The sequence below is a fragment of the Podarcis liolepis genome (assembly GCF_965112155.1).
Source record: "Podarcis liolepis genome assembly, chromosome: 9".
NCBI lineage: Eukaryota > Metazoa > Chordata > Lepidosauria > Squamata > Lacertidae > Podarcis > Podarcis liolepis.
Window position 1 is genome coordinate 1,202,511 of NC_139564.1, and position 16,445 is coordinate 1,218,955.

The 16,445-nt window shown below is 50.4% G+C and overlaps 1 protein-coding gene across 4 annotated transcripts in view; it reads left to right on the plus strand.

Annotated features, from left to right (window-relative positions):
* Positions 1-16,445, plus strand: part of EXOC6B (exocyst complex component 6B) — a 225,633-nt gene that overhangs the window by 90,118 nt on the left and 119,070 nt on the right. For all 4 annotated transcript variants that reach the window (XR_014515540.1, XR_014515541.1, XM_083458677.1 and 1 more), the window contains exons 7-8: positions 11,443-11,616; positions 15,511-15,579. Coding sequence is in view for 2 of the 4 variants with exons in the window: in XM_083458677.1 (XP_083314803.1) it covers positions 11,443-11,616; positions 15,511-15,579 (243 nt within the window). In the remaining 2 variants the exon portion in view is untranslated. The remainder of the gene's footprint in view (positions 1-11,442; positions 11,617-15,510; positions 15,580-16,445) is intronic.

Below are 16,445 nucleotides of genomic sequence, written 5' to 3' on the forward strand. Positions count from 1 at the left end.
GCCAGGCATAAAAATGTGCCCATGAGCACAGTGCTCTCAGCACAGTAATTCACTCAGTCACTCGGTTTAAAATTGGACAGGATTTGAGCCCTGTCCCTTCCTTTGGGCTCTGGAAACTGTTACTCAGAAGCATATCAGATGGTGAGGCAGAGCAGTAGCCACCATGGCTTGTAGCTATCAATATCTTAGGAGCTATCCCTGGCTCCTGTGGGAAGGAGTTCCACAGTTTAACTTTGGAAGGCATTCGCTCAGGTGGACAAGCCAAAGTTTCCAGCCAGTGCAACCATGGAATGGGGTGGAATATTTGCTGGGAAGCTTATAGCAAGATGTGGGGAAATGATATGATACACGAAGCTGGAAAAGGCAGGGAGAATTTGAAGGATGAAAGGGAAGTGGTGACAGGTGGATCTGGGGGATTTTTTCTAGCATGGGATTACCAGGGTAGAACAAAGGAGGCTTTGATAGAATGGGGAGAAGGAAGAGGGGAAGGACAAGCAGCGATGGGCAGGGACGCTTCCGCTGGCTGGTGTCAGGATTCCGTTCTGAAGAACGCAGAAACGAAAAAGGAGAGGGAGCTTGTATAGAGGAACACTGATCTTGGTGGGGTGATCTTAGCCTCAGCCTTCTGAAGAGGTGGCAGATGGGATGTCTGGAAAAGAGGAAGTTCCCCCAGCCTAGAGGACAAATGGGCAGAGCATGGGCAAGGGGCACTTAGCGTTAAGTGCAGATGTGGTAGAAGGGCATGCACTGTCAGTCAGAAATGGGGAACCTGTGGAGACTCTCCAGGTGTTGTTGGACTTCAGCTTCCCTCAGCCCCAGCTGGTGTGGTCAATGGTCAGGGATGATGGGAGTTGTAGTCCAGCAATTTGTGGAGGCCCCCAGAGGTTCCCTGTCCTTCTGCTGATGCATAAGCTCCCACATGCATAAGCTCCTTGGATCTTTGGTCACGGGGTAGGAAAACTCTTGGGTTCCAAATTCAGAGGACACAATATTGGACCAGATAGACATCACAGCTGCGGAGATTAAGGGTGACTTTTGCAAAAAGAAGCTGTGCTTCCTCAAGCCTTTGGAGTTCTTTGAGAGTGTCAACAGACACATGGACAGGATGATCTGGTAGCCATTATGCACTCAGACTTCCAAATGCATTTGGACAGAGATCCTCACCAAAGGCTCCTGAGTAAACTTAGCAGTCATCATCATCCATCAACAAAATTTATTATTTATAAAAGTGCCTAATACATACTAGACACTGTGCAAAATAAAAAGCAAACCACAAGCTCCTGCCTGCTAACGCTCCGTCTAAAAACACGAGACAAGAGGAGACAGGAGGCATCGGAGGAAAAGCGGATGTCATGGGATAAGCCGCGGGCTTCTCTTCTGAGTAACTGGTTGCAACAAAGAGTAGGAGATTCTCATAATGGAGGGATGTAAGAAGATGGGAATCCCATAGAATCATAGAATCATAGAGTTGGAAGAGACCACAAGGGCCATCGAGTCCAACCCCCTGCCATGTTGGTGGCAAGGAAAAATCTAGGTGTAGAAAAAGGAGAATTCCCGTGGGCCAAGATCCAGGTTTGGGGCAGGTACTCTTTGCAACTTAAGCATGTTGGTTCTCTGGTTATCCCCAAGCATTTTCAGTGGGGCCTGTGCTTTTTAATTTGTTCCTATATGATCTGGAGTTAGGAATGAGCAGGTGACACCAAACTATGCTGGGGGCAAGAACCAAAAGGGATTGTGAGGAGCTCTTGAAGATTTTTTGCAGACTGGTGGGTGGGCATTAAAATGGCAAATGCAGTCCAGCGTGAGGAATTGCACTGTGAAGGGGGCGCCTTCCAAGGACTGCCCCTCCATCCCGTGGCATGGGTCTTCCACAAGAGTGGAAAAGGATCACCGTGTGCTCTCCTTTCATGTGACTTAAGTAGTGCCTGTCATTTAGCAGAATGTATTCAGCCAACGAAGTAGAATTTCAAATGCTGCCAGTGGCCTGGGCATCCTGGAGACCTTATTGGACATGTGGTGGGGGAGCCCCTGAGAGGGAACAGTGTTATTTTTTATTTTTTTGCTCTGGTTCTAAATAGAACCACAGAACTGAATATGAAACTTTAACCTCTCACCCTCCTGTGAGCAGCTACATAAAAATAGCATACTATGCACTCAGTCACAATTGCTGGCACACGTGATAATAGTGGCAAGAGTTGGGGAGAATGAATAATACTCCGACCTTGACAAAAAAGGTCCAGTTTGTTTATGCAGTGCCATCAAAGCTTGGAAATTATGCAAGGATTAACGAAGGAACACAGTCCTTTACTAGAAAAGAAAAGCACATTGAACAGTGAGGGATATTCTTTGCCTGTTTCGCTTATTATAGTCCTGAAATTAACTGCAGCTTTATCTTTAGTGCCTATGTTTTTTTCTTCTTAATACAGTGTTTAAAGAGTGTGCAGGCCCCCCCCTTCTTGGAAGGGACGCAATATCTGGCGCTGTTGTGGCCAGGTGGGGAGAGACTTCCTCAAGCCCTGCCCATGGCCTCCAGCTGGTCTTATAATGAAATGTACCGTATTTTTCTGTGTATTAGATGAGATTTTTCGACTCAGGAATTGTGTCACAAAACTCGAGTCGTCCAGTACACAGATAGTGGCATGGGGGGGGGGGAGAAGGAGTAGTGGCACGCCCACCAGCCAGCTGATTGGCAGGAGCGCAACTCCCCCCAATGCCGCAGCGAGCGGGAAACGATCTCGGGAGTGTTTCCTGCCCGCAGCTGCATGGGGGTAGAAGCTCAACAACTTTGGGCCATCTCCCCTCATTTTCTTAAAATTGAGTCTGCAAAAACGGGGGGGGGGGGAGTCTTATACGTGGGGGCATCTTATAGACGGAAAATTTCGGTATCTCTGGATCCATTCCCCCAACAGACATGAGAGACACCCTCCGCCGCACCTGAACCCCAAACAATCTAAGCCTCCTCTATTCCATCAGGCCATAGCAGGGACAGGACTGCAAGACAGACACTCCGTCAGCCGAGGGGCCAGCATCTTCTGGCTCCTTCTCTCCGGGAGCACCTTCCACTCCACCTGGTGATTAGTTCTGTATCAAAGAACGAGTGGCATCCTTTTCCCTCCTCCTTTCCAAGCCCTTTTCCCTCTTGTGTCATGCCTCTTATACTCTGAGGGCAGAGGCTGTCCTATTTATATTTATCAACCACTCCAGGAGCCACTTTTCGATGGAAAAACATGATTATAAAGTATTTTAAGTACAATGGGAGCATCAAGCCCCCCTTGATCACCAGATAATAGTCCCTGATAGTCCAGATGCGTGGCTGGATTTTAGTTAAAACTTGAGCCAGGAGCCATGTCAGTGTGCTGAGTTTACACCTTGCCTTCATAATACCCCTCTTATCTGATCTTGGAAGGATTTTATAACTTTCAAATGCGTCTCTGGCAGAGGCCCAACGGCACTGTCGTTTTTTATTAACTTTCTCCTCTCTCCTCTGCAGCCAGCCTGCTTTCTGTAATATTGTTTTAAGGAATATGTATTCCATTGCGAGGGATATTGTGAAACGGTATTTTAAAGTTCCGCGTCTCAGTCCATTAGAGGGCTCTATAAAACAATTGTGGCAGCGGCAGACTCTCAGGAACTAATCAAAACCACCGATGAGAGCTACGGAGAGCCTTCAGCCCTAATAAATCTTCCTCGTCCTCCAGGGCTGCCGTGCCTTATCTCTGGGCTCATCAGGAAAGGGCCAATTAGCTGCCCAGATTGAGAGTAAACTCTCTCTGTGTGTGCTGGGGGGGGGGGGGACGGGACTTCAGCGTGTGGAAGTGACAGGAGAGCGGAGACATTTGCTTGCACTCAGCGCTGCAATAAACCAGGAGTCCTTCCGGCGCTGCTTGTTAAGGCCGTTTCTTCTGGTGAGAGATCAGAAAAAGAGAATAACGGAAGGAGCTGGTGGCAGCTTTTGATCAGGGGGCCGATTTGGGAGCCCAGCAGCCAAGCGTGGCAGGGAGAGTTGGTGGTGGCAGCAGCAGCAGCGCACATCGCAAGACCCGGCGCAGCTCATGCATGGTGAAACAGGCAGTGTTAAAGCATCGTCTCTGCTGCACAATCCAGAGACAGTCATCTCAAAGCGGGTGACTTGTAGCAGAATGGTTAAGGGAGTGGAACTTTTTGTCCCCATACCCCATTCACCTCACACTTTCATGGCCTGGTTTCAGCACTGCCCAGATTCAGAGAGCTCCTGCCTGCTTCCCCCAATGGGCTCCAGATATTTGCACCCTTCTCAGCTGGTTTGGGGGGGCCATGGCAAGAGGCAGGCTGGCGGGTTTCAGCAACATACCCCCTTTTTTTTAATTCACCCCTAAGGTAAAGGTAAAGGGACCCCTGACCATTAGGTCCAGTCGTGGCCGACTCTGGGGTTGCGGCGCTCATCGCGCTTTACTGGCTGAGGGAGCCAGCGTACAGCTTCCGGGTCATGTGGCCAGCAGGACTAAGCCGCTTCTGGCGAACCAGAGCAGCGCACGGAAACGCCGTTTACTTTCCCGCCGGAGCGGTACCTATTTATCTACTTGCACTTTGATGTGCTTTTGAACTGCTAGGTTGGCAGGAGCAGGGACCGAGCAACGGGAGCTCACCCCGTCGCGGGGATTTGAACCACCAACCTTCTGATCGGCAAGTCCTAGGCTCTGTGGTTTAACCCACAGCGCCACCCGTGTCCCTTCACCCCTAAAACTGAGTCTAAAGCTCCTGCTTTTGCCCTCTTCTTTTGAGAGCACTGGGAGCTGCTTCTGAACGCTGCTCAAGTTAGTGCTGCGAGCCCGGACGATGCCCTTCAGGAAGTCCGGCCAGGGAGTGCTTTGGGCTGTTGGAGGATCGCTTTAGCTCTCCATGTTGGGGGCTCAACCCTGGGGCCTGATGCCTGCAAGCCGTGTGAATGGCACCCCCCCACCCAGTGCTGTGTCTTATACTCCCAGACTAGGACTGACCCTCGGCTGGCCTTGCGAGGGAATGAAAAGAGCCATAAACGGAGGGGATGGGAGGTACGTGGCCCAGGCACCTTTTGGCGTTATTGCTCAAGGTGCTGGAACCAGACAGGGCTCTCTCGACACCCTCCGCTTGCAGAGGACAATAAAAGGGGTGGGGTGGGGGGCTTGCTTCAGATTGATTGCCCCTCTGTGAGATGGCTGCTTTTACCCAATAGTTGAAAAGGAAAAGGGCTGCCTTTCATGTAAACCACACCAAAAGGTAAAGGTTTTCTGGTCCTCCTCCCTCCCGAGGTTCCTCTGATTTCGGGGGGGGGGGGAGTGGAGCATCGCCGGGCTTTGATGTGGCTTCCAAGTGTGCCTCTCCATTGGGCGCCTGGCAGATGCCTTTATGCGAAACAGAACGCGGAGAATCGAAATGTGCCGGCCGGGCAGGTCATTTTTCTTTCTTTATGTGCAGTGTCAATTACAGTGCAGAAAGCTTCCTTCCCAAATCCATAACGGTAAAGGGCTTGGGGGTGCGGTGGGGGGGTGGGGGGGTCCTTCGTGGCTGAGTGGCACACCTCCGCTAGCCTTTTCCTTCTGGGCTGAGATCTTGCAGGAGGGGAACCTGAACCCCTGGTAATTCCATCCAAATTGGAGGAGCTAACAGCGCCTGCCTCCCTGCCTGCCCGCCTTTGCTTAGAGACTGGGTTGTTCTGTGCAGTTCCGTCTACTTACCTGGGGCTCTGGAATCTCCTCCCATGGAGCTTTTCCAGAAATGGCTGCAGGGGAATCTGTCGCCTGGTCTCAGTTAGGAGGGCACAAACCACAAGTTGTGCAGGGAAGTCTTCTCTTGGAGGGAGACGAGATGGCGGGCTGCTTGGCGCCTGGGGCTTGGTCATGAGGAGGTGGAGAGGTTAATCATGGGGCGCTCACATTCTATGGGACTTAGTCACTTGGGTTCCAGGATGGCAGAAAGGCAGGGTGCAAGTGGAAGAAAATAACCCTCTGACTGTCAGATTGAGGGAACACATGGAGAAAGGCTGGTTAGTGATTGACATCCTGGTCCCTCTAGGTCAGGCATGAGCAAACTTGGCCCTCCAGATGTTTTGGGACTACAACTCCCATCATCCCTAGCTAACAGGACCAGTGGTCAGGGATGCTGGGAATTGTAGTCCCAAAACATCTAGAGGACCAAGTTTGGCCATGCCAGCTCTAGGTAGTAAAACTTATCCTGGTTCTTCCCCCTTCTCTTCTACAATCCACAACTAAGTCCTGTTGAGATTTAGGCTTTCAGCACCTTTCTCCCTCTGCAGAGGCAGGGGACCTATTAGGATGGTGTGTCCCTCGAGCCTGATGGATCCAATGGGTTTCCAGACAGCTCTGGGGGGTTTTCAGGCTGATACGACTGGTGCTCCTGTCTAAGCCCTGCTTTGGAGCATCCATATGGCTTGGGCTGTTAACCCAATCGCCCCTGGGTGCCCTCTCCTGCCTCATGGAGCCCGTTTGGCCTCCTCCATGAGACGTCCAAAGGGTGGCAACAGGAGAACAGGCCTTTCCTGTGGTGGCCCCCCTGTTTGTGGTACCTTTGTTGCATATCTTTAAACACCACACAAGCTTTTCCTCTTCTCCCGTGCCTTTGGCTAAAAAGCAATCTATGACCTATTAAACTGTGTGTGACGGGGTTATTGCTTGTTCTTACGCTGCATATCATTGTGTTTTTCTCTTTTTCCTCTGTGGTCTTAGGCTGAAGGAAGGTATGGAAACTAACTAATAAGTTTAGACCTGGGCTTTCCAATGTCTGAATGAGGGGAAATAATGTAGAAGACAGAACTTGGTGAAAAACGATTCCTAGGGCACAGGGACGCTCAAGGGTTCTTAGGTCTGCATTTTTAACTGAACCAACAATTTGTCTTTTCTGGACTTGCCTGGGGATCTGAACAAAGTTTTCTGAATTTTGCAAAAACAGTTCTTGGCTCTGAAAAAGGTAGCAAAATGCATATGAAATGCATATTTTGCAGCATTATAGTTTTATTGTGGTATAAAAATCTTGCTAAATAAAATAACAGCAATAAGTACACAATAAAAAACTCTAAGCAGTTTACATAAAATAGTATAAAATATTCATTAAAATAGCAATAAAAACAGACCTTAAAAACAGACACAATAAAATTATCAAAATATTGATAAACTCACGGGTTTTAAAAAATAAACTTGCATAATAAAATTACATGCTTATGTAGGCTGCCCTGAACAAAAAACTTTTAAGCAGGCATCAAACATTTCATTGTGCATTTTATATCTGAGTTTCATGTAACCTTGCATTGCTTTGGCAACAAAGAACAATAAGAAATATGTTGGTTTTTTTTAAAAAAACCTGAATTTAAAATATCTTTAAAGATAATTTGAATTATCCTGGATATATTTTTTTTAATGCAGTTTTGAAATCTCTTGATAGCAATAAAGTTACAGTTGCCCATCTATATAGTCTAACACTTTAACTCCAAAGCATTTTGGTCTGCAATGTGTACTTAAGCAGGAAAAATAATTGCAGAACAATATGGAAACATAATGGAAAAGAGATTCGTATGCAGAACTGACCTGTCCAACTCTCAAGGAGGATAGTGAGCAACTCGCTTTGGGTGCTCTGACCAGCTGTGCACTGGCAGCAAACTTTCCCCAAGTGCTTCTGACTTTTGGAAAACTGAAATATCATTGGGGCTGATGAAGCTGTGAGCTGAGGTGCAAGTTGTGAATGCTGCGCTTAGAAGTTTGCCCGAGTCGCTTGAAGGAACTGGTTCCCTTCTTCCCTGGAGGGGTGTAATCAGAGGGCTTCCCAAGGGGCTCCTATTAGGATTCCTCAAGAGGAATCTGTAGATGCCAAAGACAAGGGGTCAGCAAACTTTTTCAGCAGGGGGCCAGTCCACTGTCCCTCAGACCTTGTGGGGGGCTGGACTATATTTTGGGGGGAAAAAGAACGAATTGCTATGCCACACAGATAACCCAGAGATGCATCTTAAATAAAAGCACACATTCTACTCATGTAAAAACACACTGACTCCCGGACTGTCCACAGGCCGGATTGAGAAGGCGATTGGGCCAGATCCGGCCCCCGGGCCTTAGTTTGCCTACCCATGCCAAAGACCCTTCTGGTTCGCCCCTAATAGAGAGCACTTCAATTTTAGGATGTTTCTGAAAACATCATAAAATTATGTGCGTGTGCCTGTGGTGGTGCTGGTGGAGGTTGGGCCATTCCCGAATACTGGAGGCTGAGGACCCCTGACCTGAGCAGGTTTAGGGTGAGGTGCACTGATTTCCTTCAAAACGTTTGGAAGAGTGCAGCGTATAGGATGCCCTTTGCACATTGCTATTGTTGTTGTCATCCATTGATTGCATCTGGGCTGCTGCGGAGGAGCTCAAGCAATGAGGACAGACTCTGCCCCAAGGAGGTTACACAGTCTGAATATTGGCAGCAATGCCGGGAATGGCAACGGGGGGGGGGGGGGCAGGAAGAGGCAAGAGTCGTGAGCAGGGGGTGGGATGTCGTTGGGAGTTTCATTTTAGGTCATGGATGAGAGCAGAAGGGAGATGGCCGAGGTTCGTAGAATCATAGAATTGTAGAGTTGAAAGAGGCCCTGAAAGTCACCCAGTCCAACCCTTTGTTTATTCATTGAATACAGTCAAAGCTCAGTTGTCAAATGCAATCCATTCCGGAAGACCGTTCGGCTTCCAAAACGTTCGACAACCGAGGCACGGCTTCCGATTGGTTGCAAGAGCTTCTTGCACTCAAGTGGAAGCTGTGTCGGACGTTTGGGTTCTGAAAAGCATTCGAAAACCAGAGTATTTGCTTCCGGGTTTTTGGCATTCATGAGCTGAAACGTACGATAACGGAGGCTTTCGGAAACCAAGGTTTGACTGTAGCTATTTAACTGGATTTCTAGCCCTCCATTCATCAGAATATGAACACAGGGTGGGCTGCAATTAAAAAAAAAAACCATTGATACAATAAAAACCATCAAAACCAGTATCACAATGCGTAAAACCAGACATTGCTCCATAGATGTTCTCTTCAGCGTGGACCCCTACAAAGGCCTGGGTGAACAGGGGCCTCTTCAGCAACCCCGGTGCTTGCCATATATTGGGAGAGGGAGAGGAAGGACGTCCGCAGCTGGAGTGCCACCACATCAAAGACCCCGTCCCTGCCCACAGCACAGTGCGCCTGCCCCTTTGGCGGGGCCAGAAGAAGGGCCTCCCCTGCAGGTGTGAGCCCAGGGTCAGGCGGGTGTCGGGAGAGTTGCTCCTCCGGGTACCTGGGTCCCAAGTTGCTCAGGGCTCTGGCCACCCACGTCCTCTCCCTGAAGTGGACCTGGGGATGTGCAGCCAGCCAGGGCAGAGCCTTGTGGCGCTGCTGGGAGAGAGGGCAACATGGAGGGGCAGTGAAGGAGAACCGAGAGATGCTCATGAGAGCAGGAGGGGCTTGTGTGGTGACAGAATCGAAGGATGCAGGAGGCAGTGGGGCCAGGAAGGTAAGATGGAGAGAGGCTGCTCAGAGCTCCAGGGGCAAGGGCAGCCCACCCCCGCCCTGATTTTTGGCAGGGCAGAAGGACCCCTGTCTGTGTGGACTTGAGTGTGTGTGTTGCATAAAGGGGGAACTGGTTGAAGGAGAGCCTGCTGCATTTTGCCACTAGAGGTCAGAGCTGTGCCGTGGCACAAGGGACTTGGCTGCCCAGGGTCCCGCACGGTCTCTCCATCTGGACTGGACGTGTTTTCGCACTGACTTTGACCTCTGAGAATGCCGTTAGATTTCGGGCAGACTTCCAGGCGGAGTTTGGGAACGCTTAAGTCCTCTTTGACTTCAGTGCGACTCCAGTGTGTGGAACAGCTAAAGATTTGTCTTCCTTAGTACCTTGCAGTGAAAGCTCTCATGCCCCCCTCCCTTTGCACCCTGGGTGATTTCGCCCTGATCTTGTGGCTGTTGGTTATTTCTGTGGGTTTGCAGGAACCCGCTTGCACCCACCCGCATACCATCAAAAGCTGCTTCATTCTCCTCATATGAGAACATTTTACTGTGACGATCCTGGTGCGATGAAGGCGTCAGTGGGGTTCCAAGGCCTGCAAAACCTCTAGTCTGTTCAAAGATGCTCATTTTGCCTTTGTAGTCCTCACACTTTACTCCGCCTGCCCTGTTCCAGGGGCAGCACTTTGATCAACAGGAGGAGAGATTTGCTCCTGCCTCTGACCCCTTGAGGGTTTTATGCTGTGGGGTTGCAAGGGACTGCTTGGTCTTCTTGCCTCCAAGCTGTGCCATCTCCTCTGGCCGTGGCTGAATGACACCTGCTCCCTTTGGGAATCCTTTCCTCCCTTGCCCTGGGAGGGCTGCTGGGATTGCAGCCGGCCCTCCTTGCTTCTGGTCATCAGGGCATCAGGGAGGGAGGGAGGGAGGGCCCTGGGTGGGATGGGGTGGGCAGCAGCGGAGTCCTGGACCCTCAAGGCCCCTTGCAACCATGGGATTCCTGCGGGCACAGCTTTAAGTCTCTCCCTCCCACCGCCCTCTCCCTGTACAGCATCCTAAAGTGCAGCGCTGCAGCCAGCTGTTTCAGATGTGAGTGAAGTGTGGGGCTTGCCCCCTTCGGCTCCCTCCAAGCTGGGCTTTTGAAGACTGTCTCTGCATCCTAATCCCCTTCCAGTCACATCTATATAGACTCTGTCAGTGCACACATGCACATTTGAGGCTGGTGGATTTTCCTTTCTGTCATGGATACGGTGTTATCTAACGAGAAAATCCCTGCTCCCTTTCAGGCTGTCAGTTGAGCTGCACAGCTCAATGGCACATTTCTCCTCCATTAAAAAACGAAAGAAGGAAAGTCATGAAATTTCCCACCCCCACAGCTCCTTGCAGGCTTGTCCTTCCCCAACGCCCCCTTGTCCTGGGCTTCCTACAGATTAAAACATTAGGATTACGAACTAATTTGGGGAAACGGGAGGAGGGGGGAGGGCCTTGTCCTGCCAGGTTGCCCCCCCCCGGTCAGGCTGAGCCTTTGGGGTAATCCTGATCTGAGCATCTTGGCGGAATACATTTTGCAGACGGCGTCAATCAACTGCGCGCAATTCAGATTTCCCAGGGTGCTGCGGGAAGAATGCTTCCATGGATCTCTGGGGTCCAGATGTGGGAGGCTTTTACTGACATGGGATGAAAAGGGGAACACATCCAATAGCAAAGTAACTCTTGGTCCTTAATGCATCCGGTGACAGCTGCCACATGGCTGCCGGGCCATCCTCAAGGCAGCTGGCTGTAAACCGATCAGTCTGGCAAAGGATGATGATTTGTGGAAGGAGGCGCCATTGATGCCACGGCACAGCCTCCCGGGCGGGTTAGAAATGGTAGGTAAATGCAGGAGTTGGTTGCGTGGCGTTTGGGGCAACAAGCATCCGTTCTGAAATAAGATGGCGGCAGGACTTAATTTCCCCAAATGTTTGTGCTTTTTAGGCCCAGCAGCAAAGGAACCTGGGCAATGTTGTGTCTCAGCCCTCGAAAGCTGGTGGTCGGCGGTTCAAGAAAGATGCTTCTACAGGATCAGAGCCAGAGGTCAAAAGCACGAGCCCAACGTCCGAGCAGGATTCTGGGATCTTGGATGTCGAAGACGAAGAGGAGGATGAGGAGGCAAGTGCCTGCCAAGCGGAGGTGGGGTTGCCACGTGGCTTGCCTGGGGAGGAGAGAAGCCATCCCCTCGGACTTGGGGTGTGTGGGCCCCCAGGGTGCGCCTTGGGTGGCTGTCAGTGCCAGGCTGATAAACCGGCTCTTTGTGCCCCCTGGACATTCAAGGTTTATTGGTGAGCACTTTGGTTTCAAGAGGGAAGCAGCCCCTTCCTTCTCTCCCTGCCCCCCCATGTCAGTTTCCCCCCGTTCCTGTTGCAGCCTGACAGCTGCAATCTCTCAGACAGCCAGAAGATGGCTGGGGGGACTCCCCTTTCAGGGCAAAGGAAGACCCTTCTCTTTCCAGAGTCAACCCATGGTATTTGGTATTTTTTGAAGAAAATGAATGGAAAACCAAGGGGTCTATACATATGTGCTTGTCCAGAGTGTAAAACGTAAGTCTCCGTAAAGTTACCCTGCTTTTAAAAATCTGTTCTCTGTACCGAGCCTCAGTTTCCAGGTTGCTGCAGAGCTGAGGTGCCTCACCCAGAGCCCTGTACAGATAAGGATAGACCCCATGGCGGGGTGGAGAGCTAGGTCTGGCTGGTGGGTCAGATCCTTCCCTTCCCTACCCCTTGCAGGCCAACTCCGAAAAGCAGATGAGAACCCTCACAGGTCAGGCCCCTGATGTCACAGAGGCACCAGATGATTGGCACCTGCCATCGTTCAGCGGAAGTCTCACGGACAGCTGATTAGTGGTTACAGCAGCCTCCTTTGAAGATGCACTTTCTGTAGCAGCAGCTACTGATTGGTGCCTTCAAAGAGGGTTGTTGTAATTCTACAGGGAGCCTCCCCCGCCACCCGCTGAAGGGTCTGCTGAGGGGAAAGTGCTCCTGAAAAGAGGACAGCTTCTCCCCTCTTCAGAAAACTGGTTTGGATTCAAAGCATTTTCTCCAGCAGGGGAGGGAGGAGGAGGAAGAGAGGCGTAGGGACGGATTGGCTGTGGTGCAGCGAATCTAGGAGGAATCAATTGCCAGGTGGAGAAAGGTCTGACTGAGACTGGACAGCAGTGGAAATGTGTGGGCGCTGTTGCATTTGAGGAAGGCAGAGCCATGCGGCCACTGGGAAGCCATTAGTCAGAAGAACCGCCACTTGACCCATTGGAGGAGGCATCTCAGGGGGTTGAACTAGATGTCCCTTTGGGCCCCTTCCAACCCTACAATTCCATGATTCTGTTTTATGAGCCAAAAGAGAGACACTGTCTCGGAGTGCCACCCACGAAGGAGGTGGTTTAATGCCTGCCTGCAGCTCTCAAGCACTGGGGAGCTGCCTTGTACCAAGGTAAAGGTAAAGGTAAAGGGACCCCTGACCATTAGGTCCAGTCGTGACTGACTCTGGGGTTGCACGTTCATCTCGCTTTATTGGCCGAGGGAGCCGACGTACAGCATGTGGCCAGCATGACTGAGCCGCTTCTGGTGAACCAGAGCAGCGCATGGAAACGCCGTTTACCTTCCCGCCAGAGCAGTACCTATTGATCTACTTGCACTTTGACGTGCTTTCAAACTGCTGGGTTGGCAGGAGCAGGGACCGAGCAATGGGAGCTCACCCCGTCACGGGGATTTGAACCACCGACCTCCTGATGGGCAAGCCAAAGAGGCTCAGTGGTTGAGACCACATCGCCACCTACGTTCCCTGTACCAAGCTAGCCTGGTGCTTTTGGCTACAGCCCCCGCCAGTCGACCTCAGCTGATGTTTCAGATTTCAGGAGTTGTGTGTGGAAGGCAGCAGGTTGCAAAGGCTGGTCTAGCTCAGCTGGCATAGCGGCCTGGGGCCTTAGGCAGAGAGGAGTCCTTTTGCTGCCCCCCCCCCCCCGAGATCCTGAGACTGGGCTTGGGACCTTCTGCAGGCAACCACTGAGCTGCCCCCTTTACCCTCAGCAAGGGTGCCACCCTTGAAAGCACAGGAAGATGCCCGGGTTTGCCTGCTGTGACTGGCTGTGGCTTTCTGGGTCTCAGGCAGAGAAAAGCCTTTTGCATTGCCTTCTCCCTGACCCTTGTGAAACTGGAGGGGCCAGGAATATATGTATGCAACACGCACTCTCTCTTCTGCTGAGCCGCAACCCTTCCCCAAAGTGCTCGGCCATTGAAGGGGGTTTGCAGCGTGAGTTTAGAATAGTGCGAGGCCATAAAAGGCAAACTCCAAAGCTCTAATTGTTTCAGCAGCTCTGTCAGAGGGCAGCTACACTTCTGCCCTTCTCCAGCCACCCTTCATGAGCAGATGACCTTTGCTATTGACGTCACTGAGTTTTTAAAATTGGCATTCCACCTTTCTTCCCATCACGAATCCATAGCAGCGCCCCTGTGGCTCCCAGCGGGTCCTTCCCTCCAGGCGTTGACCAGACCTGGAGAGGTGGTGGCCTCATCCTGTGCCTTCGGTCAGGGCTTAGGGGGGAGAGCTGGGGCAGTGACAGAGAGGGTGCTGCTCCTGATCTCTGACCGTCCTCACTCACATGAGAGGAGGGCTCTTAATAAGGACCTGAGAAGGACCGAGCTGCGCACAAGTGAGACTCCGTTCAGGAACTGGCAGTGGGTGCTGTCCTTGGTGATGAAACTGACGTTGGAGCAGGGGGTGCCGAAAGGGTGCGCCAGCAAGGGAGGAAGTTCTTTGGGGAGCAGGAGCCTTTCTTCTTGCCTGTCAGAATTAAGTTTGGGAAGTGTTGTGCCAATGGGCAAGGGCCGGAACCCATTGGTAGAACACATGCCCACGTTCAGTCCTTGGCACTTCCAGGTAGGTCTCTGGTGGTGGAGGCGAAGAGACAGAATCCTTCCTCATGACCTCCTGGGAGCTGCTGGGCTGACCAAACTTGGCTAATAATAATAATAATAATAATAATAATAATAATAATAATAATAATAATTTATTTATACCCCGCCCATCTGGCTGGGTTTCCTTAGCCACTCTGGGTGGCTCCCAACAGAATACTAATACTAATACTAATACTAATACTAATACTAATACTAATACTAATACTAATACTAATACTACAGCAGTACCTCACAAGACGAAAAACGCGCAAGACGAAGAGACTCGCGGAACGGATTAATTTCGTCTTGCGAGGCACCACTGTAATACTAATACTAATACTAATACTAATACTAATACTAATACTAATACTAATAATTTATTTATACCCCACCCATCTGGCTGGGTTTCCCATCTGGCTGGGTTTCCTTAGCCACTCTGGGTGGCTCCCAACAGAAGAAGAAGAAGAAGAAAAAGAAGAAGAGATAAAACATGAAACATTAAAAACTTCCCTAAAGAGGGCTGCCTTCAGATGTCTTCTAAAAGTCTGGTAGTTTTTCTTCTCTTTGACATCTGGTGGGAGGGTGTTCCACAGGGCAGGTGCCACTACCAAGAAGGCCCTCTGCCTGGTTTCCGGTAATCTCACTTCTCACAGGGAGGGAACCGCCAGAAGGCCCTCAGAGTTGGACCTCAGTGAATGATGGGGGTGGAGATGCTCCTTCAGGTTTGCTTTTGCCAGCATTTAATTTCCCCAAGGGTCAGTCCTTGTGGAATGACACCCCCCGAGCTTGCTTTGCCTCCTGGTTTCCCCCGCCTTGTCCTGTCCCTCTCCAAACTGGAGGTTGAGGTGAGCGGCGAGAAGTTTAATAATCCCTGACAATCCGTGGGGCTTGTTTCTTTCTGGATGGGTGGTAATGTAACCAGCCTTAAGGTGGACTTCCTATACCCCCCAGATAGAGGCATTTCTGGAGGACTTGTTTTGTGACCCCTCTGCCTCCCTCCTGACTTCCACCACAGCTTCTCGCCTCCTCTTTCTCCCCACCACTCAGCCTAGTACATGGCACCAGAAACGCATCCATGTTTCAGCTGACCTTTGTGCTTCTGTTCCTATCGCCTTAGGTGCCCGGTGCCCAGGATTTAGTGGACTTCTCCCCCGTCTACCGCTGTCTGCACATCTATTCAGTATTGGTAAGTGATCTGCCATCTCTCCTCCACCTGTTATAGGAAAAAGGTCAAAAGGTGGTCTGGAATTTTTGAGATTACCAGCCCCCTCTCTCTTGTAGATTTTTTGGGTGCATAAAACATTACTTTTTTTCCTGACAAAGGGTGATTTGGAAGGTATTTGGGGGGGGGGCGTTGCAGCATTTTTAGTTTTGGTTTTGGTAAAGCCAAATCACCTTTGGTTCGCTCTGTTTCTGGGATCGCATAAGAACAGAAATTCTCCAGGAATTTGTGTAATCCTCTTTTAAATCCATCCAGCTTGGTGGCCATCACTGCCTCCTGTGGGAGGGAGTTCCATAGATTAACTATGATCTGTATGGGGGGGGGAGGGTCTTTTCTTTTTTGGTATGCCCTGAATCTTCCAACATTCAGCTTGGTCGGATGTTCATGAGTTCTACTGTTATCTCTGCCCACTCTCTCCATGGCACACATAATTTTGTACACTCTTATCACGTCTCCTCTGACGTGACTTTTTATCATGGATATAGAATCACAGATTTAGAAGGCACCATGAGGATCATCTAGTCCAACTTCCTGCTGTTGAATGGTTTCTTTAAATGTAAAGGTTCATCATTGTTCCACTCCATGTGTATGTCTTTAAGGGGCCGGAGCAAGGGCCAGAGCAAGATAACGAGACCCAGCTTTACAGCTGTGAAACATAGCAGGTGCTGCTGAGTTGTATTTGATTAAGGTGTGTCAGCATTTGGGTAGAGTATATAAGGAGCAGCACCTAGCTCTCCCATTACCCTGGGGGATGGGTTGGTGGTTGGGTCATGTTTGTTTGTTAATATATTTAGTGTGAATGGAGTTTTTGTTTTTCTTATTAAAACCTT